Source organism: Ambystoma mexicanum, chromosome 3p (genome assembly GCF_040938575.1).
Source record: "Ambystoma mexicanum isolate Mex_15411 chromosome 3p, UKY_AmexF1_1, whole genome shotgun sequence".
Taxonomy (NCBI): Eukaryota; Metazoa; Chordata; class Amphibia; order Caudata; family Ambystomatidae; genus Ambystoma; species Ambystoma mexicanum.
The window spans coordinates 280740890-280766526 of NC_090925.1; the positions used below are offsets into that span (position 1 = coordinate 280740890).

Here is a 25637-nt window from a genome sequence, read left to right on the forward strand (position 1 = left end):
CAGATTTTGGTGCCAGAATTGTGACTCAGTTCTTTTTTTAACTACTTTGTTTTTGGAACAACTATTTTCTTTTGACCATTTTTCATCAAAAATCTATTTTGTCTCCCAATATTTTTTTTTTAAAGAATTGTAAACTCAGAGACTAACAACAACAGACTCCAAATCTCCTCGACTATCAAACAGCATGGAAGTGGCTTAGAGGCAAAATTACTATGGTGGATTAGATCTGTCATCTTCCGATGGTGTAAAATGTTGATGTAATGAATTTATAGGCAATCAAGTCTGCCATCCACCACATAGTTTAAAACAGAAAGACCTAATTTTCCACAAAGACCATCCCTACCACATGGCGCTCTGTGAAAATGGAAGGAATTTGCTATCCTCCCATTTATTTGAAACCATTTCATCGCATTTGGATGCGTGGCATTTTACCACATTTTTCCCTGGTGTTTTTATGGAGTAGAAGAGCTGGGGTAGTAAAATAGGGAGTAACGGGGGCAGTTGAACGAGGTTGTGGGGCTGGCCATGGCATAGATAACTCGGGAGGATAGCTCAGGGACAACGTGCTTGCCTGTGAAGCAATAACACAGGTTCGATCCGCGAGTCCACGCTTAGAAACCTCTGGATATTAAGCGTGTTTATAAATAAACAATTACAATTACAATGCGCATGTGAAAAGTACTGGAGACATTTATTTTGCCCATACCGACCTGGGTGGATATAGCCAAAATGTTGCTTTGCTGTGAATGGGAAATCTCCCTGTACAGTTCACATAAAATGCTCGCCCTGAAAAAGGGCTAACACAAATCGATTTGTAACAAATAGAAATTGACTAGTGAAAAAAAGAGTGTTTGCGTTTGTTGACCACCTGTGTTTCTTTAGTCTATGTATTTGCTGAGACTCTGTGTGTGTTGGTGTTCATTAGTTGTTGTGGAGTGCTTTGTTGTGCTTTGTTGTGTATGTTGGGCAAATGCAAAGGGGGGAGATGTGTTGTGTATGGCTTGCCTGGGCAAGTAGGAATGTTGTGATGTCATGTGGAGTGTTGATGCTTGAGTGTTGGAATGCATGGGTGAAGGTTCTAGCCAGGTCAGTTGGTTAGCCCTCTGCCTGGGTGATGGGCCACCCACCAGTGTGTATTGTCCTATATTTATCTATCTTGTATGTAACCTAAGTAACTACTTGTATTGGTAGCTAAGAAGCATGTAATAAACCCACAAGTGTACCTAAGAAGGATGAAGGGTACTTTCATTTCATTAGTCTATGCATTTGTCGAGTACTTGCATTTGTTGAGTCTCCGTGTTTGTTTAATATCTGTGTTTGTTGAATCAGTGTGTTTGCTGAGTGAATGTATTTGTGCTCTTTATGTTTAAATTGCTGTGTTTATGTAGTCATTATATTTGTTCAGTTTCTGTGTTTGTTTATTCCAAATACAGGTTAAATTTGTATGTTTGTTGAGTGTACATCTTTGCGTTCTTTATATTTGTTGAGTTACTGATTTTGTTTAGTATTTATATTGTTTCAGTTTCTTTGTTGAGTAGCTGTATTTACTTTGACGCTGCAGAATTTCAGTTTTTGTCTTTGTTGAGTCTGATTGCTGGGCATCTGTTTTTTATTCTCTGTATATGTTGAGTCACTGTTTCTTGAGAGTTTGTGATTTTTGTGTTTGTGTAGTCTTTTTTTTAGTGTCTGCGTTTGTTGAGTTTCTTATTTAGTCACTGTATTTGCTGCTTTTCTGTGTTTTCTAAGCCTCTGTGTTTGTTAGTTCTCTTTATGCTACTTTAATGTATGCATTTTTTATGTGCTTTTATTTCCTGGGTCTCTGTGTTTGTTTAATGTCTGTATTTGTTGAAGTTGTGTGTTTGTTATGTGTTTTTGTAGTCTTTATTTTGTTGAGTCTCTCTGTTCCTGTATATTTTCATGTTATGTGTTCCTTGAATCTCTGTTTGCTGAGTCTGTGTTTGTTCTCTGTTTATGTTGACTCTGTGTGTTTGTTGAGTGTCTGTATTTGTTACCTTTGTGTTTCTTTATTCGCTGTGCTTGTTAAGTCTGTCTGTGTGCCATTTCTCTCTGTTTGTTTAGACTATTTCTTTGTCAAATCTATGTGCTGTTAATGCATCTGTTTGAATTTGCCCATGTTTGTTTTCAGTCTCATGTCCTGAACACACATTTTTTACAGCTTGAAGTACATCACTTCACATTGAAGATATTTTGTATAATGATTCTTAAAGTTTGCGTATTCTTGAATTGCTCAGATGATTCTTCTTTTTTCCTCCTCTTTCTGTTCACAGTGCCTCTTTCCCCACCGCGTGGTCTCAGAATCTATGATGTCACCCATCGCTCCTTGCGGGTGAACTGGCAACCCGATGATGGCGCCTCCCAGTACCTAGTTTTGTGCTCGCCAACGTCAGATGGTGTGGATGAAGATCCCAAGGAGGTAAGACTGCCCATCAGCAGACCCAAGACTATGAACTGGTTTATGCAAAGAAACATCCACAAATGTATGTGTTCAGACACAGAGTGGGGGCAACCGAGAACCTATGATGCAGATCATAGTGGTATTCTAATATGATGTAATACTGAAAGCTTACTCCTTCTGGAAGACCATGCAGATGTCATCATTATAAGTGCTCATCCCCATAACACTTGGTACTTGCTTCTTCGTCACAGTACTCCCTGATTGAGGCCTGTCAGACCCAACAACAGAGACGCATTCCACAAGACCAGAACCGTATCATAGAGCCCACCCCCGGGCCCCCTTCTGTAATCCCACTCATTTCCAGGGGACTTCTAGTGCCTAAGGAACCATGTTGCTCTTCATAATCACTTATTCTAAGTTGTTATAGTCATAACTTCAACTATAGGAAGACTTAGAGGGATGAGCTTACTGTGACGAGGAGGAAAATATTGAGTAAATTAGTGATAAGCATCCGTAAACATGACCTTATCCCAGTGTCTTTCTTTTTTTGTCACAGTCCTTAAAGAAGAGAAATTACAAAGGTTTCAGAACTGGCGGTGGCCCTAATAGTGACCCTAATACGTAAAACAAATCTAATCTCTGACTTTTCAGGAATATTTGTAAATAAACACCTGTGTTACATCAGGTCCCCACCCTGCTGTACCTCTAGATGGAATGGTTTGTTCATCTGTTGTCCTATTAGTCTATAGTGCGGAGATACCTTTGGGTGTGCTTTACAACCCCCTCCCCCGAATCCCCCATTCAATACAATATAGCACAGCAATGAACCACAGGAATACCAATGCCTGTTAGCATACATGCAGCAATCATGAAATGTCACAGAATGCAGAATAGAGGTGCCCCTAAAGTGCCTTAGGATACCTCTACTTGACCCTGACAAGGGAACTGGTGGAGGAGAATACTGTCAGACACACCACCTAAAGTACAGCCCAAAGGGCTATTATTCCTGAGTGGATCAGCCCTGAGCCAGTGGTGATATGGAGGTTCAAGCCTATGAAACAGTATTGTATAACCAATATCTAGCATTACAATCAATGGCTGCATTTTAATTGCTTTGTCCCTGTTTAGAAATTGAAACATAATTCAGAGATTCCCAGACACAAACCAACTCATAATACTGTCATTAAGAGTACAATTTCCTACTCATTACTAACATCTAGGTTTGCTTACCCTAAGCTTTACAGAGGAGTAAAATACAAAAAGAAAACACCTCTTGAGCCATCAAACCAATGCAGACAACCACAGACACCTGAAGCAAAACCAACACAGAGGGACTCGTATCTGCCCACAGCCCCCAACACCTGAAATCCCCAATCTGCAAATAGAAAGTATTGCCTCTAGCAAGGAAAGAAGAGAACATACTAGAATTTGCTTATTGTCAGTTCAAGACACCTATCTCTGGGCTGACCAGACAAGTCTATACCTCCAAAAGATCATACGTACAGAGAAACAAGTTATACGGAAGGAACCAACACAGAGAAAACACTTCAAAGTGTTATTGCAAAAATCTGTGGGTTACTATAAGGATCCTAGACTACTAAGAGTAGTAACAATGAAGTCCTTCAGCACCATAAGAGATTCACAAGTGAAAGCAACAACACCTTCCCAACGCAACTACCCTAAAACAATACATAAAGACCAATAACCCTGGAAAATGTGTTGGCCAGTGCCTGGGAACCTTGCCTTGCAACGCCCAAGCTGATGACCTGAGCTTAGAGAATTCTGAACCTGCCATTACTAAAGCCCAGAGGAGAAAGAAGGCCAAACCACAAACCCGTGCCACAGTTTTATCACCTCTGCCCAATCAACCTGTCCACATGCAGAGATCTTGGGATCAGTCCAAGAAGAAAAGACAAACAGCCGACCTGTTAGTCATGAAAATGGGAACACTAATGCAAACTCCCTAAAGATGAGCAATGTGCTCTCAGGCCTAATTGTCCACAGATCCCTATTCTGGATGTGCACTGCACCCGAAGACACTTCAGCCTCTGTCTTTCTGCTGGGGAAAAGCAACTGTTCAATAATCATCCAGGAAAACAGTCTGACAAAGACCAGACTACAAGTAGGCCCCTCCAAAAGCATCTTTGAAGAATATTAGAGAATGAGTCTTAAAGGCTCACATCCACTGGAATTTCCACTCTTAAGAGAGATCAAATATACGATCCAAGGATTCACAGTGTTGGGTTCTAGTCAGAGCTCGTGCTGGAACCCATAAGCCTGATTTTCAGAGCTGTATGTTCCAGCCATCAAACTACTCAGGCTCTTGCAACAGAAGAGGCTGAGACGGATGTTACTCATGATCGTCTAAAAAGGGTAAGAGCAAAAAAAAATCCATATTAAGGCGGCATGCCCCTGGATCCCTTGAATGTTCCAGCTTTGGTGACGAAGCTCAAACTGCAAAAGTAGATACGTCAGGAGAGCTGGATGAGAGAATGTAAAGGAGAACTGTATACAACGGTATCCAGTTAAATTGTCGAAAACTTTTTTTCAAATGCCATTTAGTCTAAAAAATGTTGCCGAAAATAAAATTTTGAATGTATTTTTTTATTTTATATATTGTTTTTGTTTAGCTAGTAAAAAAAGTGTAAATAAAAAAAAGAACAGGGGGTAGGGAGCACCCCCCATTAAAAAAAAAAAAAAAAAAATTCACATTTTTTTTTCTGGCATTTTTGGTTTGCCAAAATGGCATTAGGAAAAGTGACATTCGAAATAGTCACTATAAACCGTATACAACATGTGTTCACTGAAAAGGACAGGATGATGGTCAGTTGGTCAATAGCTCTATGCACAGTAGACTCTATCCAATGGCCTTTGCTAGACTCACCCATTGGGCCAGAAGAACCTCACACCTCAGGTGATATGATATGATATGGCATTGATAACGCGGCTATACACAAGTGTTTCAAGGCGTGACGAGGCAAGGGAGGGGGAACAGGGGAAGACAGACAACGTTCTTACTAAGCCAAGTGTCATTCAGATCGCGCAAGTGCCTGGGAAGGGGGAAAGGGAAAAGTGCGAGGGGGAAGGGAGAGGGAAAAGCGCAGTACATGAGATAGTGGAATAATAAGATCGTAAATGTATAGATGGTGCCAAGTGCAAGGTAAGTGCAGACAAAGTGCTGGTAGGGGGACTGTAGGGATACAGAAAATAGTCCCCAGGTGCAAGGGTTGCCAGGGAGGCAGTGCAGGTGTGCTACTGGCGGGGCCTGGGCCCGAGATCAGAAGGGTGGCCAGGTAACCAGTGCAGTATCAACCAGGAATTCAGCAGGGGAGAGGGGGAGAGAAAGCAGAAGCAAAGAGGAAGGTTTTGAGGTGCTTCCGGAACCAGAGATGGTTCTCCTCGAGTTTAAGGGAGGCAGGAAGGCTGTTCCAGAGGGAGGCCCCTGCTGACGACAGAGATCTACCACCAACTCGTTGCTTGGAGAAGCGACTGACCCTGAGGGAGTTGGAGGCGGATGAGCGAAGAGCTCGAGAAGGAAGATATTTAGGAAGACAGAGTTGAAGGTATTGCAGCCCCACGCCCCAGAAGGCCTTGTGGACAATGTAGAGGGTTTTGAACTTAATCCTCGCAGCCACTTGGAGCCAGTGCAGAGATTTCAGTGCTGGAGAGATATGATCCCTGGGCTTGAGGCCAAGGACAAGTCTCACAGCCCTGTTTTGGATAAGTTGCAGAGGGCAGGGAGTAGAGGCAGGCAGTTTTAGATAGAGGCTTTTACAGTAGTCCAGCCTAGAGAGAACCAGGGCTCTGGAGACAGTGAGCTTCTGTGGGAAGGAGAGGAAAGGAAGAATACCTCTGAGGAGGGGCAGCTGGTAGTGTGACTTAATAGAGACGACAGAGATGTGTGGAGAGAAGGCGAGTGTTGAGTCGAAGATGACCCCGAGGTTTTTAGCCTGGCAGGTGGCAGCAGGAGGAGGGCCAAGAGAGGCCGGCCAGAGAGCTGCAGGGAAGGAGGGAGTGGGTGTGCCGATGAGTAGAATCTCAGTCTTACTGGCATTAAGGCAGAGGTCATTGGTGGCACACCACTCCTGGATAGCAGACAGACATTCAAAGATGAGAGAGGGAGAGGAGGAGGCCGAGGGTAGCCTGAAAATGAGCTGGGTATCATCCGCATAGCACTGAACATTGGGACAGAGAGCGGTGATGCGGTGGGCAAGGAGTGCCAGGTATTGGTTGAAAAGCCGGGGGGACACTACAGGTAGAGAAAAAGATATCAGAGAGGAAGGACCCAAGTTGGACCTGGGAGGGTCGGTCGGAGAGGAAAGAAGTCAGCCATTCCAGAGCCTGACCAGTGATACCCAGGTTAAAACGGAGACGGTTGAGCAGGATGGCATGGTTGACAGTGTCAAAGGCAGAAGAGAGATCAAGCAGGATGAGGACGCAGGGGGTGTTAGAGTCAAGGTTGGAGAGCAGGTCTTCACAGATGTTCAGGAGAGAAGCTTCTGTGCTTCTGGCAGCTCTGAAGCCAGACAGATGGTCATGAAGACAACCAACAGATTCAGTGTGGAGATTAAGCTGAGAGATGGCTAGTTTCTCCAGGAGCTTGCCCAGAAAAGGAGTGACGGAGATTGGGCGTTAGTTAGTCGGGCAGGAGGGGTCGGCAGAGGGTTTCTTAAGCAGGGGGTGTACAAGGGAGTGCTTCATGGGGGAGGGGAAGACTCCAGTGGCGAAGGAGTGAGTGCAGAAATCGGCCAGGGAAGGAGCCAGGGAGTCAATGAGGTCCTTGATAGTTTTGGAGGAACAGGGGTGAACCTGTTTTGATGAGACTTTCATAGATCAGACTTGTCTAGAAACCTCGTCTGCGGAGAACAGGGGAAAGGCAGAGAAGGAGGGAGGAGGGGCGGCTGCAGGAAGGCCTGAGGAAAAGCAGGGAGTGGGGGGAGGGAGGGGATAGGAAGAGAGAGAGGACAGGATTTCCTGTGTTTTAGAGATGAAGTGAGAAGCCAGTGACGTGCAGAGGGCCTGGGAGGTAACAGGAGAGGTAGAGACTGCAGCACGATTGGCCAGTTCCTTACAGATTTTAAAGAGTTCAGACGAGTTGTTAGATGCCGCAGAGATGCAGGCTTGGATGTGAGCTCTCTTCTTGGTAAGGACAGAGAGCCGGTATTGCCTTTGCAGCAGGCAGCAGGCCAGTTTGTCAGAGGATGTAAATGAAGCACGACATTTCCTCTCGGCCACCCTACACTTGCGTTTTAGGGTGGCGAGGTCTGAGTCGTGGCTGAGAAATGTGACCCTTCAAATCACTTGATCCTGATAGAAAGATGGATTGGCTTCCCTATGGCTGGTCCAAGTCTACTGAAATCCGAGAAGAGATCCTGCAGTATGTAGAACTAAGGTTTGAAGAAATAATGATGCAACAAGACGGGTGGTCACATTATCTTCCACGATTGAAGACAGTTCTGCGCTTTGAAAAAGGAGAAGCAACTGTCATGTGAAGGGGTCTAGACCTCCCCTCAAGAAGGCATGGAAAAGGGAACCCAGCTTGGTTACATGGAGCAAAGCAGCTCATATTCAGGACTGCCCATCACAGCACTAGAGGAGAACCAGGGGCTGGGAAACAAACCTCTTTAATGTGGGACTCGGCCCACAGTCAAGAACCTCCTCCTCAGCTATGCACCATCTCTGCTGGACTGGACTTTAAAGATCATACCATTGCACAGTCCATGAAACCTCTGAACGACGAATGGACAAGACTGCCTGGCTGGGGCCTAAATCCATATCCCGTGATCAGAACCCAGGTGTCTGGAGCAGGCACCCACCCGCCTATCTGGGCTGACTTCTCTTAGCAGACACATTGCTGTACCTGAGAGCCACTTGAGTGAAAGGAAGCTTCCAACAAGAGATTACTTGTTATTGTTCCCTCTTTCTCCATTTAGGGATTGATTGCATGACATTAGGAATTATAGATTTGTGTTTCAGCATGGCTGGGCACTTGAACCCAGAGCTCTGTGGTTCAGATCACAATGCTCTACCAACTGAGTTAGAAAGAGACCATTTAATGCACACAATCATGATTCACACTCTTAAGTGACTGTGGAGTACCCTAAGGACAGAAGCTGTGCCACCAAGAAAAGAAAGCACAGCCCAACCCCCAGCCCTCTGGCCCCCAGAGCCCCTTGGTAACAACTTCAGCTCACATGAGAAATAGCGTCTTTTAGATGAGGGGCTTCACGCTAGGACAGAAACTGTTTCCCGTAGGCTGGATCTGTTTCCCATCTAGTACAAGAGACACTGCCACCTAGACGAGATATAGGGCCTCATTATGAGAACAGCGATGCAGAAGAATGTTGGTAAAGTGGCAGTAATTCTGTTACTGCTACTTTAGCTTCACATTAAGGCACCACCGTACTACGTATTTTGGCTGTAAAATGGAAGATATACCTCTTTGACAAAAGCAGTGATGGGCCACTCCCTCATTGGGCCAGTTGGGGATGGAAAGGGCCTAGAGCCAGTAACCCTGCTCCAGCCAGGACTTCAGTGAGCTCACATTTTACCTGACATCTTGTTCCACATATAGGGATCCTTTCACCCATTGACTATCCATTCATGGTGGACCATCTGTAACTTCACAGGGCCATGGAGAATTACTGTTTTTCTGCTTTTTTAACTGTCTTGATTACCTATAGACCCCTTTTAGCCCCAACTTCGAACTTACACCTCCTTCCCAGCCAACTTTCCACACCGTCCCTTTCTGCTCGTCCACTCACCCACCCTCTCTCTCTCTTGGGCTGCACCCTTTCTTCACTTGCCTATTCTCTTTTCTGCATCTTTATTTCATGCCATTCCTCCTTCTACTCACTCTTCTCCTTGCCTTCTCTCATAGATTTCAGCCTCTGCCCCATTTCCCTCCTTCCCCCTCCACCCGCACCCCTCAAACAAGACGCTCCATTCATCCAGGATCTTCAATCTCATCTGCCCTCTCAAGTACTGCATAACACCTGCTTCTCTCCACCACCTCTTATCCCTCTTCCACCTGGATCTCTCCTCATGACTCTGCTACACTAGTAGCTCTCCACACTGATTCTGCTACCTACTTTCACTCTCCCAAGCCTGTTGGGAAGGGTGGCGCTGTGGGGTTCCATTTCAATAAAGCCAACACTGCCTCCATCTCCCATCTGACATTACCAATTCCTTTTTTTAATATACCACTGTTACACTACTCCCTTCTTCTCTGGTTCTGTATTGACCACCTGGCCATTTCGCCTCCTCCTTCCTTGATCTAAGCCTTCACCTTGAGCCACTTACTACTGACAGCCCCATTGTCATGATGGAGTACTTTAGCCTTGGCAAGCCCTCTGCAGCCACCTGCCTTGAACTTAACTCCGTCCTATCCAACCAATCCCCTAGTCCCTCATGACCAGCCAACCCACTCTGGTGGGAACTCTCATGACCTTGTCTTTCTCTATTATTCACTCTCAGCCTCTGGCCTCTCCATTGACGCCTCTCCCTCTGATCTCTCCATTGTTCACTTTAAGATCTTGGTCCTTCCACCCTCCAATCCTCCTCTCCCCCCTTCAATGTCTGAGTGGAAATTCAGGCAGGACTCTCTTACCTTTTATCTTCATGATGTGAGGACCTCACCTCGGTCTCTGTCACCTATTCACGTGCTCTCTATTGACCAGGCTTTTCCAGACTTTCACTATCCCTCCTGAACTCTCCTTCTATCCACCATCTCTCCCATTTAGCTCCTTTACATTCAACCGCTTCTACGTCAACTCCCCTATTTATTTGGCACCCATCCTTTGCACTGCCAACACATCTTGCTCTCCCATTGACCCCTTTGATCTGCAAATGGTTAAAGATTTAAAGGGCCAGAGTCTCAAAAAGCAATGCAAATGAAAGGAGCATATGCACAGAATGTGCTTGTTTTATTTGGTCTGCTTTCAGAATTATTCACATCACCTTATTGTTCTGGATGACCTAAGTATTTCATGATGGGCTGGACAATAGAGCTAAGATGCGCTGCCCAACCCCCTTTTATATATTAGTTTTGAGAGTGCTCTCCCGCAATTAACGTATGACAAGCGAATTTCACTGAGACAGGGCATTAAAGGGCCGTCTCGGTGAAATGCCACAGAAAGAAAATGCATCTCCATCCCAGTTTGGGGGGGTGAAATTCAAGAGTCACCCTAAGTTTCTGAGGGTCATCCAGACATGGACCCCTAGCTCACTGTACTCAGAGAGGCGAACAGCTCCACCTCACCAACAAGGCTGAAACACGTGTATGGGGTTGCAGTTGGTAGTCTTGTTCAGAAGAGAATTGCCATAGCATTTCGGTGCTGGACTGCCCATGTAGGCGGGACAAAGACTGATATGCAAATGGACATTTCCCCTCTGTCAAAGGTATAGTGAGCTAAAGTGTGGCTGTGCATTCTCGAATGGGTACCTTCCCAAAGAACAGGTAATTTAGCCATGTTTATTCTCGCAGAGGGTCGCCTATGGACTATTTTTTGATTGTTTAAGGGACTTAGGTTTAGTCACCCTAAGTTTCCTAGGGTCATCCAGACATGGACCCTTTGCTCACGGTACTCAGAGAGGCACACCTCCACCTCACTGATGAGGCCCAACAAGGCTGAAACATGTGTATGAGGTTGCTGTTGGTACTCTTGTTCAGAAGAGAATTGCCATAGCATTTTGGTGCTGGACTGCCCATGTTGGCGGGACAAGGATTGATATGCAAATGGATATTTCCCTTATTTGAAAGGTACAGTGAGCTAAAGTGTGGCTGCAGAATCTCGAGTGGGTACCTTCCCAAAGAACAGGTCATTTAGCCGTGTTCGTTCTCACAGAGGGAAGCCTATGGACTATTTTTCATATTGAAAATGTACATTCATTCCATCACCTAAAACTCACATTAAAGACAGCTGACACTTGCCTTTAGTGTGAGTTTTCAGGAGATGTTAATTGTTTAATGTATGTATTGTGAATCTCATATGCTCTATGGACAGTTCATATTGAAGGAATACATTTATTCCATAAACTTAAAACTGGCATTAATGTCATCTCTGACTTGCCTTTGATATGAGTTTTTAGAAGATGTTAATTTTGTAATACACCAATGGTAAAACTCATACGCTCTGCGTATGTGATTGCAGCACATGTTGTAGGTTCCTCTGTGGTAGGAGTATGTGTTGTAAGAGTGTGTGTTGTAGGACCACGTGTTGTAGTTTATGCATGTTGTAGGATTGCATGTCATAGGAGTGCATGTCATAAGAACATATGTCATAGAAGTGTGTGTAGTAGGAGCATGTATAGTAGCTGCATGTGTCATAGGAGCATGTGCTTTAGGAGCGCATGTTGTAGGAGTGATTGTTTTAAGATTGTGTGGTAAGTGTGCATCATAAGAGTTTGTGTCATAAAAAGTGTGTGTGGTTGGAACATGTGTCATAAGAGCATATGTCATATGTCCACATGCTATATGTAGTAGATGCATGTGTAGTGTCATGTTATGGGAACATGTAACATAGGAGTGTGTATTGTAGTAACACGTATTATGGCAGCGCGTGTCATAGGAGCATGTGTCGTAGGAGTGTGTGTCATTAGATTGTGGGTTGTAGGAGTGTGTCATTTGAGTGTAGCATAAGATTGTGTGTTGTAGGATTATGTGTGGTATGTCCATGTATTGTAGGTAAATGTATCGTAGGTGCACGTGAGAGCATGTGACATACATCCACATGTTATCTGCAGTAGGCATATGTGTAGTAGATGTGCGTGTCACAGGAACACGTATTATAGGATTATGTGTTGTAGGAGCACATGTTATAGTAGTGTGTCATTAGTGTCTGTTGTAAGAGTGAGCAGTAATTGTGTGTTATAAGGGTGTGTGTGGTAGGAGCATGCAACATACGAACATGTGTCGTAGGTGCATGTGCCATAGGTGTACACTGTGTGTACAGTTCGTATGAAAGTGTAATAATAATAATAATTTGGCATTTATATAGCGCTACGAACCCTCAGGTATCTGAGCGCTGCTTATTATTACCCACGGTGTGTAGTGCTCATTTATCGACCTCGGAAGGATGAAAGGCTGAGTTTGGCCCTGCCAGGATTCGAACCTGCGTCAGAAGGCTCTGCACGGATGTCAAAGCGAGCACTTTACTCGCTGTGCCACTTGACCAGCTATGTACATTTATGCCATCAACTTAAAACTGGCATCAAAGTCAATTCATACACTCAGTGAACAGTTTGTATTGAAAGTGTACATTTATTCCATAACCTTAAAACTCAAATCAAAGTCAGCTGAGATGTATCTTTAATGTTAGTGTTTTGGAGATGTTAATAGTGTAATGTATGTGTTGTGAAACTAATACATTCTGTGGACAGTTCATATTGAAAATGTACATTTATTCCATTGCCTTAAAAATCACATTAAAGTCATCTGAGACTTGTAATTAATGTGAGTTTTTAGGAGATGTTAATTTTGTGTGTGTGGTTGGAGTGTGTGTGTGGTTGGTGCATGTGTCGTAGGTGCATGTTAGAGCATGTGCCTTATATCCACATGTTATGTGCAGTAGATGGCCGTGTCGTAGGAACGTGTATCATAGGAGTTTGTTACAGGAGCGCTTGTTATAAAAGCGTGTGTTGTAAAAGCATTTGTTGTATGTGCATGCTATGAATACAGTTTGTAGGAAAAGTGTACATTAATTCCATCTCCTTAAAACTGACATCAAAATTAATTGGCTCTGAGACCAGTTCGTATTGAAAGTGTACATTCATTCCATCACCTTAAAACTCACATTAAAGTCAGCGGAGACTTTCCTTTAATGTGAGTTTTTAGGCGATGTTAATTGTGTAATATGCATATTGTAAAACTCATATGCTATGAAGACACTTCACATTGAAAGTGTACATTTATTTCCATATGCTCTGTGTGTACAGTTTGCATGAAAAATGCACATTTATTCTGTGCATGCAGCATATAAATATACATTTCAAATGTTAATATCTCAAAATTGGCAAAGGGAATTTTCAAAATGTTCTTTCAGTGCACCAATTCCAGATACAATCTCCGTGCCTGCACTATATTAGAAAAATTGAATGTTAAAATCTGTTCACAATGCAATCAAAGTAAGCATTTTTTTAAACTATGAAGTCGCTAATGTAGAAAACTGACATTTAGCATTTACAGGCAGATGCCTCGAAATATTTTCAGACTTTTTCATGCAAGCATTCATAACTTATTAAGAAAAGTCATTTTCTGAAAAGCCATGGAGACCTCGTCTTAACCTTAACTATGCCTTGCTCTAGCGCAAAGGCGTAGTATCTATATATATATATATATGAGCTGCGTGAACAAGCACCAAGCATTTCGAAACACGTTGCTGCTCATTTTCTTGCTGCCTTCCTGAGGCTAGTCATTCATAATAAAGGATTTACTTTTTTCAATTTGGACTGTTTGCACGCATTTTATCTGAGATCCAGGAGTGCGGTCCTCCGACCTAGTGCAGGATTCTCTCTCTCTCTATGCAGTATATACAGAGTATTGTGTTTTCGAAAAGTTATGGATCAACAGTCTCTTTTATTGCCTGCAAGGTAGCTGGCAGGATTGTGTGTCCCACAGAAGTAGGCTTTGTGGTTACAGCACTGGTTGAGGAAGATGAGGTGGAGGAAGACAGCCTACTACTTCCTAAGAAAGGAACAGGATTTCTGAGAGCATTGCAGTGGTTGGATTTAGTGTGGCGGCGCATGGAGGTGGTGCAGTAGGAGTACTGCGTTGCACTCAGTGCATTTCACTTTGGTAGCTTTAGCCTTTGGTCCATTTCCAACAGTGGTAAAAAACTGTCACACCCTCTCTGGGTGCTAGAGAGGGGCACTTCTTCTACCTCATCTCCCTGGTTTTCTTGATTGTCTTTTGAAGTACTGCGCTTCTTTTGTTTTGTAGGTCCTCCAGCTGGTGGTGGCTCTTGAGAAGGAGGGATGGCAATAGCTCATGCCATTTTTAAGATAAATAGCAGTTTTCCTAATATTCTTCCAAGTATGTGCTGTGTGTTAGATTGTTAGTGGATAATGAGTAAGAGTAGGTGTAGGAGCTGTGCAAGGGTACATTTTGAGCTTTAAGGTTTCTAGACGAGTTGGAAAATGCATTTTCGAATGGTTCGAGAAGCATGGTCCCATTTGCGAAGTGCGGATGCGTTTGCGGACACCTTATAATGGCACGCGCGAGCACATGGTCACGTGACACTGTCCGGATAGTCTGCAATGACGTCAGACGTTCGTGAACATCGGCGAACACAAAAACGGTGGGAAAAATTGCAAAAAGTGTATAGAAGGGTTAGAATTAATGCTAGAGGGTGGGGAATGGTAGAGGTTTAAGGTGAAACTTTTTAAATTGGACAAAAAATGTTGCTATACTGGGGTAAGTATGATATTAGTAAGTTGTAGAAATGTTGGGTGCACTAATAAAAAACCATGAAATTCTACATTGGTTGGTAATATATATATATTCAGCGAAAAACTAAACTTTGTTAAAGGGACGTTATGGTTAAGTTGCACTAATAAAAACCTATGAAATTCTATGAAAACCCTTTGCTAAAGGGACGTTATGGTTACAAGTAAAACCGAAAACCCCCAGAAATTCACCAGTTATGGTAAGCTAAGCAACCATAACTCAAGCTACCACCGTGCACTGCTGAGACAAACACCCAGTACATGAAAGATGACATCACACATGTCATTGATGACATCATTTATCTGGTCCACTTTTTTTGTTCACTGACATGTGTAGGCTAGTTTTTCTTTTTACTGATAATGATAATGAGTATTTTAGAAATTGAGGCCCTCTTTAGGTGAAGAGCTGTAGCTCTCAGAACCGGGATATATACCTCTCGTATGAGGGACCAACGAAAGGGAACATGACTGGTGGGAAGGTGAGACTAGGAAAGGTGAGACTAGAAAAGGGAACATGACTGGTGGGAAGGTGAGACTAGGAAAGGTGAGACTAGGAAAGGGAACATGACTGGCGGGAAGGTGAGACTAGGAAAGGTGAGACTAGGGAAGGGAACATGACCGGTGGGAAGGTGAGACTAGGAAAGGTGAGACTAGGAAAGGGAACATGACCGGTGGGAAGGTGAGACTAGGAAAGGTGAGACTAGAAAAGGGAACATGACTGGTGGGAAGGTGAGACTAGGAAAGGTGAGACTAGAAAAGGGAACATGACCGGTGGGAAGGTGAGACTAGGAAAGGTGAGACTAGGAAAGGGAACATGACTGGCGGGAAGGTGAGACTAGGAAAGGTGAGACTAGGGAAGGGAACATGACCGGTGGGAAGGTGAGACTAGGAAAGGTGAGACTAGGAAAGGGAACATGACCGGTGGGAAGGTGAGACTAGGAAAGGTGAGACTAGAAAAGGGAACATGACTGGTGGGAAGGTGAGACTAGGAAAGGGAACATGACTGGTCGGAAGGTGAGACTAGGATGTACACACTGATATTACTGGTTCATTAGGTAAGGGAATTCCCTGACCACCAGGAAAGGGAGTGTCCTTCATTAAAATGTTTGTCACCTGATCTGATGACTTAATTCTGTAAAGTCTGTGATGAGAAAGAAGACATAGGGGTAATGTCTGTGTTTTGGTACAGAAGTGAATATGTCTGTTAATCTGGTGTTTGTTCTATTTCCAAATGCTCCCAATTTTGGCATGATTGAGGCTCTGGGGCTTAGGGGAACAGAATATTCTGCACAGAATCGCACATAGAGGATGGGGTCGAGATGGCAAGACAAGATTAGAGCAACGGGTATTGTTCCTCCGCAGATGAAAACTTTACCAACCGACCTCCGCCCCGAAGAGAGCTCTGGACTGACATCGAGTTGCCCATGAGGACATCAGTAGACCTCCATGGAGGTCATTCACTTTGAAAGACTTGTATGATTGTGGCAAAAGAAACTGGGAGACAAACACACTGAGCAAAATGATAGCTCGGAAATCAATTGGTCAAGAGCAGCCGTTTAAGTTTGTTCCTTTATCTGGACACGATGTGTCATCCTACAGAATGTACAACAGTAAGCTACTGCTTTTTCTCTGCCAATCTTAGAATTGAGCAGCAGGTAGCGGTGTTGGCTCAGTTATAAAATAATCTATTTTAACGATTAAAAAAAAAATGAATTGTGCTGGTTTAATAAATAATGGATTGAACATGTTTTCCCCAAATGATATTATCAAAACATGTTTTCACTAGAACAAAACGAAGCAGTCTAGTTTCGTTACTATGTTTGCTCCATAACATAAAATAAATGCACGAAAAACACTTCTTGTTAGTGTATTCAAAACACTCTGATTATGTTTTGTCCTATTGGAAAAGGTTTTAGATAATATGGGCTGAGAAAGAAAAAAAAACGTCTTTGCTCCTTTCTGTAATGCCTAAGCACCGCAACTGGTGCTAAGAACATTTGCACAGTTTTTAGCACTGGTGCAAATATCATATTTCCTGACACATGAAGTTAGAGGTTGGATGCGTTTATACATTAGCTCACCCATTAGCTCACCCATTAGCTCACCCATTTCTGTTTTGTGTGGAAAAAAGAAGAAAGCAAAAGGTACCAGCATGCGAGGAAAAAACACACACACGCGGAGTGTCAACCTGCGAGCACTGCAGGAAAGACACACGGAGGCCTCTGTGGCCTTTTATCAAGGACTTCCCTCCCGCATTGATCCCTCGAATGCTGCATCATGAAAAGCCCAAAGGACATTGCTCTGTTTTTCCGCCCTGCACAAGACTTCTTCCACAGCCTGGCCCACAGGGCTTGGTTCCCTCAGCCCACAGATAGTAAGTAGTAGTGCGGCTGCCAGCACCATTGCTGGCACCTTTGTCTGTTTGGAAATCCTGTTGAATAGACAGAGGTCACCTCACCGTGTTTCCAGAAATGTCTTCCATGCACTTCATGGGGTCCAAAAACTCAGATGCTACAGTGCCACTGCTGAAAGTGGCAGCTGGCGGCATTTTTCAGTGGAGTGACGTACATCTTTTCCATGGATTAGTGGGAGCCCAAACCAATTAAAAGAGAAGGGGTGTTCTCACCTAGGACATTTTTTTAAAATAATGGATTGAAACGGTGCAATGTTAGGAAATATACGAAAATGTCGCCAAAATAACTGTGACCAGGCAGTTACAGCGACTTTCACTCTACATATTATTCCGACTCCCAATATTACTGTGCCCAAGCAGAGAGGGAATTGCCGGGGTGTGCCCCGCTCTCCTTGGTCGCAGTAACGGGAGTCGGGTGTTGCTGGGTGTCGCCCGCTTACCATTATGGTGAGCGGCGGATACGAAATAAAAGAAATTTGAAAAACCAGCGGCTTAAGGACCGCCCCCCCCCCTAAGTGGGAGGAATTGACGCTGCAGGGGTACAAGGCAGTCGGCGGCGTACACGCAGTTAAGGTAATTGGGGGTGGATGCAGGTTGGAAGATTGCAGGCCGGGGCATGCAGGCAAAAGTGATCTGTAGTTATGGTGAAGACAGAGCTAAAGTGTAGATGCCACACATTTACAGGACTCCCAGAATCGGGAGACCACACAAGGACCAGTCGTTATTAAAAAGAGATAAACATCAAATTTAATAGGTTCAGAGTCTAAAAAGTGATTAAATAATGTGGTCCACAATACATACAATTCATAAACAGAGTAACAGAAAAACAAACAGGCGTTACGTGACAGGCTAAAATTTAGCTGATTTACAATGTATCAAACTTTAGACACATTCAATGTCTGTAGGTACATTTTAACAAATAGTGTACCATACCCTACACTGGTTAGGTTTAGTTAAGACAAACAATTAGTAACTCTGGTGAGAAATACAGAGTATTAGCTCGACATGTTTCAGTTCCTACAATTATTATGGAACATTCATCAGGAGGTATATGATTAACCACGTAACCAGGACAACAGTCAGTAGACAACTAATAACATTCGCGGAATTCGTAGCATCTATAAGATAAAAGACAAAACGCAAAACATAAACTTAAAATTAGCAATTCATGTTGCAAGTTCAAAATTCATGAACTACGGAATCAAAAAAGAGGGGAATAGATACCTCCATTGATGCCGAGTGGGTGCTCTCTACTCGAGAAGTAGTAGGCGGTATGGGACCGAAAATCGTTCCTACCTAGAGTAAGAAAACATACACATGAGCGCTAAAAAGTAGCTCATTAACAAAAGCAGGAAACGTGCTAAAGCTTAGCAGCTAATGAGATAAGTGTAAAGTGTGAACCATGTAGAGAAGGAAGTATAGACAGAGAGAGTCTAGTGTGGTAAGATGAACAAACATGTCCACAGGGTGCCTCCTACGTAGCTCCGAGCTGTAGTGCATTGGGTAGCTCTAATCAAAGAAGATTCATCAAAGCGTGACACGGTGTCTCATGCTACACCGTTAATAGGCCCTGAAGTAAGGGAATTGGGAGACTAGAGTGGCAGAAAAGTAGTAAATGCCGCCATTAGAAACCAAGCAAGTCATATATCAACGGCGGTCCCCAAACAGGGAACCAGTGTGCATCTAGCCTTACCTACGAAATGTAAATAGCAGTGCCGGGCGAGAACGGATCTGGCAAACGGCTCCAGGAATAGACGCTGCAACCAGCGATAAGTGCTGCAAGGTTAGTACAGCGAGCACCGTGTTCTGGGGAGATAACAGGGTCATTAGGCTGGATGACCGGTGCTTGGACGGTAGTCATGGAGACACAGTGGTCCTACAACTATGTCTGGCCAGAAAGAGAGCAAGCAGACCAACGTAGTTCTGAACGGCCGCCATCTTGGAGTGGCAAGAGCCGGTCGCAGAGCGAAAACAGAACTCCTGAGTGCTAAAAAGATAGACATACGGGGAAGCTGTTGGGGATAGTACCAAAACTATAACAGTTCTTTAGGAGCTACTCCAAGAGCAAGCGGACCGTATAGAGATAATAGAATAAATTATCTGTAAATATACTCATTAGGGAGAATACAGCTAGTATGTAGAGAGATAAGGGTAAACAATTATCCTTATAGGTGTACAGTGCATGGTAAACAGTGTAACAAATAATACAGCTACCAATATCAGTCCTGAGAACTCTGAGGTACCTCGTACACACAATACAGAGATAGCAGAAAAAAAGATCAAAGAAATGGTCAAAAAAACAGGCAATTAGATATTGTACCATTCGACAGAGTCATTGAGACCCCTGATATCACTCTGCAAAGTATAAATCATCTTTTGTTCCATAGTAAACAGTTTTTTCTCACGGGTGGCATAATTAGAACCTTTGAGTGATAACAGTATTGTCCATTTAAAGTCTTCATAGTGATGTTTCAGAAGATTGAAATGCTTCACCATTGGGGCATTTTCAGTCATGTTTTTAAGACAGCTCCGGTGTTCCATGATCCGAACTTTGGCCTTGCGAGTTGTTTTCCCCACATAATGCAGTCCGCATTTACAAGTGATCAGATATACCACAAATTCTGTGTTACAGTTAGTTAAATTTTTCTGTGTCCAGAGCTTTGAGAGTCCAACATCAATATTTTTAGTTACAGAGGTCAATTTGCAGACCCCGCATGAACCACAAGGGTAATGACCGGTGGGTTCAGGTAGACCCCATAGAGTGGTCAATCTGGGTTCCTGGATAGGGATGGATTTAAGTTTGCTATTACTAACTCTGTTGCCTATCGTTGTGCTTTTTTTATAAGCAAAAATTGGCATGTTCATAGTTGGAGAGGAGGATTGAAAGATTTTCCAATTCTTCTTAATGATGTTGGTAATATCAAAGCTCTGGTTAGAAAAGGTACTCACACAAACAATCCGGTCATCTTTAGGTTTGACTGGTTTAGGTTCTAATAATGCCTCTCGATTGTTATTGAAAGCCCTTTTGGCTGATTTTTGCACCAGTTTTTTAGGGTACCCTCTCTGTCTCAGTTTTTTTGCAAGGGTGTCGGCCTCTGCCTCATAAGTTTCTTTAGTAGAGCTATTCCTTTTAAGGCGTAGAAACTGCCCAAAGGGGAGGTTGTCACGAAGATGTTTAATGTGGTGACTGGAGTAATCTAGAAGGGAGTTTTTATCGGTAGGTTTATGATAGGGCTTAATTTTCAGGACTCCATTCGAAGCAAAAATGGTTAGATCCAGAAAGTTAGTGAGCTCGTTGCTAGACGTCATAGTAAACTGGAGGTGAGGGTTACGGTTATTAAGCCAGTTGAAAAAGTTGTTAGCTTCAGTCAAAGTGCCTCTCCATATGACCAGGATATCATCAATGTACCGACTCCATTTCACAATGTTATTATTGTAGGGATTAAGATTACTATAGATGTTACTTTTCTCGAAAGTCTCTACATATAAGTTCGCAACACTCGGGGCCATGGTAGCCCCCATGGCAGTCCCTTCCGTTTGTTGAAAAATCCTACCGTTGAACTCAAAATAGTTGCGTTTCAACGCCAGTTCGACACACCACAAGATAAAGGACGTGGGAACCGGATCCTTGTCAGTACGGCCCAGAAGTATTTCTTCAATCGCCTCTAAAGATGCTTGCTGAGGAATATTGGTGTAAAGAGATATGATGTCAAAGCCGAGTAGCAACTGGGTATTGGGGTCGAAGGCCAGGTTTTCGTGACTGTTGATAACATCTCGAGAGTCTTTAAGGTAAGATGACATTTTTTGCACAAATCCCTTCAGATAGTGGTCTGCAAAAGTGGAAAGGGGTTCGAGAACCGAGTTAATCCCTGCCACAATGGGTCGTCCTGGAGGATTGACCAACGTTTTGTGTACCTTAGGTAAGATGTAGAACGTAGGGATGCTTGGTTTTTTGTTAATGAGAAAATCCGCCTCTTGCTTCGAGATCCATTCTCGGTCTTTAGCTTTGGACACTTTATCAGAAACAAGTCCTATGAGTTCTGGGGTAGGGTCCATAGTAAGGGGACGATAATAATGAATATCACTCAGTTGTCTTTCGCATTCCGTGATGTAATCAGTGCGATTAAGGACCACGATGCCTCCACCTTTATCCGCCTTCTTGATGACAATTTGAGAATTTTTAGACAAGGAGTCAAGTGCTTGGAGTTCTAGATTAGAAAGATTATGGAACAGTTTCGAAGGTTTACTTTCCAAGGCTTTTATTTCCGCGATCACTTTCTTTTCAAAAACCAGTGATTCAGGCGAGAAACTCTGTGAAGGAGGATAGAAGGTAGAGGGTTTACGGAGTCCCGTACAATTCGTAGGTCCTTCAGCGGTGCTCGCGGTGTCTGAGGCGAAGAATTCTTTCAGATGAATTTTCCTCATGAATTTTTTGAAATCAATTAGGAATTCAAAGGGGTCATGTGCTTTAGTCATCACGTAGCCCAGACCTTTGTTAAGCACTTGTTGTTCAGTATTCGTAAGGGTGTAATCAGACAGATTGATCAAAAGCGATTCCCGCTTCTGGTTTGTTTTGGGTCGTCCCAACTGCTTCTGTTTGGGGCCTGGTATAAAAAAACGGCCCTGATTACCTCTTCTTCCTCCGTTGTTTTGTCGTCGAGATGGTTGACCTCTTTCTCTTCGGTTGGGAGTTCTATTTCCAGAGGACGTTCCTTCGCCTGCATCATCAGGATCACTACTATCGTGACTGGTACTGTATGAGGTATTACGAAATCTGACTCGTCTATTGTGTCTAGTGGGACCATTGGTTTGTAAAGATTTGTTGATGTGGTCTTCTTTCACGTATGGAAAAGCCCTCTCATGTGAGAAACGAGCTAAATCTTTTTTCAGACGTTGGATTCTTTCGTTGGTATTAATGCTTTTAAATTCCTTCATCTCTTTCTCTATTTCTTCAAGGCGTTTCTTATAATTGTCCAGAGGTAGTAGTTTCTTTATGTTGTCTTCAATTTTCAGAAGTTCAATTTCGATTTTGGTAGATGTTTCTTTGGCTGTATCTATAATCAAAATCAGCCAGTCACGACCACAGCGATTAGCTATGTAACTCCATTGTACTCTGAATTTCTCGTTATCAAGAAACAATCTAGGTTCGTTCTGGACTGTCAGTCCTTGTGGTAGTGCTTTATTCTTCAGGTATTCAAGCATAATTGCTCCATGAAGTTCTGTCCTCGTGAGTCTTTTCCTTAGCTGTATGAGTTCGTTCCATTCATCTTTGTCTTTCATCATATCCACCGTATCTTCGTGGTTCAGGATAGAAATCGCTTTCATAAGGGCTGCAGCATAATCATCGCTGTAAGCTAGTGTCCTGTCATCTGCCATAACGTTGGTGGCTAGAAGTATGGAGTTAGGAAACTTGTTAGAAGTGAAAAAATAAAATGAGGAAAAAAAGAGGGGGTAACTCAAAAGGGTGCTAAGCAAGGGCACGTTCTCCACCCCACTTAGAGGGAGTTTCCTGTGACCAATCAGCCACTGTGAACAACTTAAATATGGAGGAAGCCCGGTATACAGTTGACTGACATAAGTTAGCAACGTATACTCTGTCTGTGTCCGGGGGGACAAAGATCTGTAGTTATGGTGAAGACAGAGCTAAAGTGTAGATGCCACACATTTACAGGACTCCCAGAATCGGGAGACCACACAAGGACCAGTCGTTATTAAAAAGAGATAAACATCAAATTTAATAGGTTCAGAGTCTAAAAAGTGATTAAATAATGTGGTCCACAATACATACAATTCATAAACAGAGTAACAGAAAAACAAACAGGCGTTACGTGACAGGCTAAAATTTAGCTGATTTACAATGTATCAAACTGTAGACACATTCAATGTCTGTAGGTACATTTTAACAAATAGTGTACCATACCCTACACTGGTTAGGTTTAGTTAAGACAAACAATTAGTAACTCTGGTGAGAAATACAGAGTATTAGCTCGACATGTTTCAGTTCCTACAATTATTATGGAACATTCATCAGGAGGTATATGATTAACCACGTAACCAGGACAACAGTCAGTAGACAACTAATAACATTCGCGGAATTCGTAGCATCTATAAGATAAAAGACAAAACGCAAAACATAAACTTAAAATTAGCAATTCATGTTGCAAGTTCAAAATTCATGAACTACGGAATCAAAAAAGAGGGGAATAGATACCTCCATTGATGCCGAGTGGGTGCTCTCTACTCGAGAAGTAGTAGGCGGTATGGGACCGAAAATCGTTCCTACCTAGAGTAAGAAAACATACACATGAGCGCTAAAAAGTAGCTCATTAACAAAAGCAGGAAACGTGCTAAAGCTTAGCAGCTAATGAGATAAGTGTAAAGTGTGAACCATGTAGAGAAGGAAGTATAGACAGAGAGAGTCTAGTGTGGTAAGATGAACAAACATGTCCACAGGGTGCCTCCTACGTAGCTCCGAGCTGTAGTGCATTGGGTAGCTCTAATCAAAGAAGATTCATCAAAGCGTGACACGGTGTCTCATGCTACACCGTTAATAGGCCCTGAAGTAAGGGAATTGGGAGACGAGTGGCAGAAAAGTAGTAAATGCCGCCATTAGAAACCAAGCAAGTCATATATCAACGGCGGTCCCCAAACAGGGAACCAGTGTGCATCTAGCCTTACCTACGAAATGTAAATAGCAGTGCCGGGCGAGAACGGATCTGGCAAACGGCTCCAGGAATAGACGCTGCAACCAGCGATAAGTGCTGCAAGGTTAGTACAGCGAGCACCGTGTTCTGGGGAGATAACAGGGTCATTAGGCTGGATGACCGGTGCTTGGACGGTAGTCATGGAGACACAGTGGTCCTACAACTATGTCTGGCCAGAAAGAGAGCAAGCAGACCAACGTAGTTCTGAACGGCCGCCATCTTGGAGTGGCAAGAGCCGGTCGCAGAGCGAAAACAGAACTCCTGAGTGCTAAAAAGATAGACATACGGGGAAGCTGTTGGGGATAGTACCAAAACTATAACAGTTCTTTAGGAGCTACTCCAAGAGCAAGCGGACCGTATAGAGATAATAGAATAAATTATCTGTAAATATACTCATTAGGGAGAATACAGCTAGTATCTAGAGAGATAAGGGTAAACAATTATCCTTATAGGTGTACAGTGCATGGTAAACAGTGTAACAAATAATACAGCTACCAATATCAGTCCTGAGAACTCTGAGGTACCTCGTACACACAATACAGAGATAGCAGAAAAAAAGATCAAAGAAATGGTCAAAAAAACAGGCAATTAGATATTGTACCATTCGACAGAGTCATTGAGACCCCTGATATCACTCTGCAAAGTATAAATCATCTTTTGTTCCATAGTAAACAGTTTTTTCTCACGGGTGGCATAATTAGAACCTTTGAGTGATAACAGTATTGTCCATTTAAAGTCTTCATAGTGATGTTTCAGAAGATTGAAATGCTTCACCATTGGGGCATTTTCAGTCATGTTTTTAAGACAGCTCCGGTGTTCCATGATCCGAACTTTGGCCTTGCGAGTTGTTTTCCCCACATAATGCAGTCCGCATTTACAAGTGATCAGATATACCACAAATTCTGTGTTACAGTTAGTTAAATTTTTCTGTGCCCAGAGCTTTGAGAGTCCAACATCAATATTTTTAGTTACAGAGGTCAATTTGCAGACCCCGCATGAACCACAAGGGTAATGACCGGTGGGTTCAGGTAGACCCCATAGAGTGGTCAATCTGGGTTCCTGGATAGGGATGGATTTAAGTTTGCTATTACTAACTCTGTTGCCTATCGTTGTGCTTTTTTTATAAGCAAAAATTGGCATGTTCATAGTTGGAGAGGAGGATTGAAAGATTTTCCAATTCTTCTTAATGATGTTGGTAATATCAAAGCTCTGGTTAGAAAAGGTACTCACACAAACAATCCGGTCATCTTTAGGTTTGACTGGTTTAGGTTCTAATAATGCCTCTCGATTGTTATTGAAAGCCCTTTTGGCTGATTTTTGCACCAGTTTTTTAGGGTACCCTCTCTGTCTCAGTTTTTTTGCAAGGGTGTCGGCCTCTGCCTCATAAGTTTCTTTAGTAGAGCTATTCCTTTTAAGGCGTAGAAACTGCCCAAAGGGGAGGTTGTCACGAAGATGTTTAATGTGGTGACTGGAGTAATATAGAAGGGAGTTTTTATCGGTAGGTTTATGATAGGGCTTAATTTTCAGGACTCCATTTGAAGCAAAAATGGTTAGATCCAGAAAGTTAGTGAGCTCGTTGCTAGACGTCATAGTAAACTGGAGGTGAGGGTTACGGTTATTAAGCCAGTTGAAAAAGTTGTTAGCTTCAGTCAAAGTGCCT

The 25637-nt window shown here is 43.2% G+C and overlaps 1 protein-coding gene across 1 annotated transcript in view; it reads left to right on the plus strand.

The window, feature by feature from the left end:
* The window catches only part of COL20A1 (collagen type XX alpha 1 chain), a 686383-nt gene that overhangs the window by 296152 nt on the left and 364594 nt on the right, over positions 1–25637 (plus strand). Inside the window, exon 13 of the mRNA XM_069650801.1 lies at positions 2289–2434. Within this exon, the coding sequence (XP_069506902.1) occupies positions 2289–2434 (146 nt within the window). The remainder of the gene's footprint in view (positions 1–2288; positions 2435–25637) is intronic.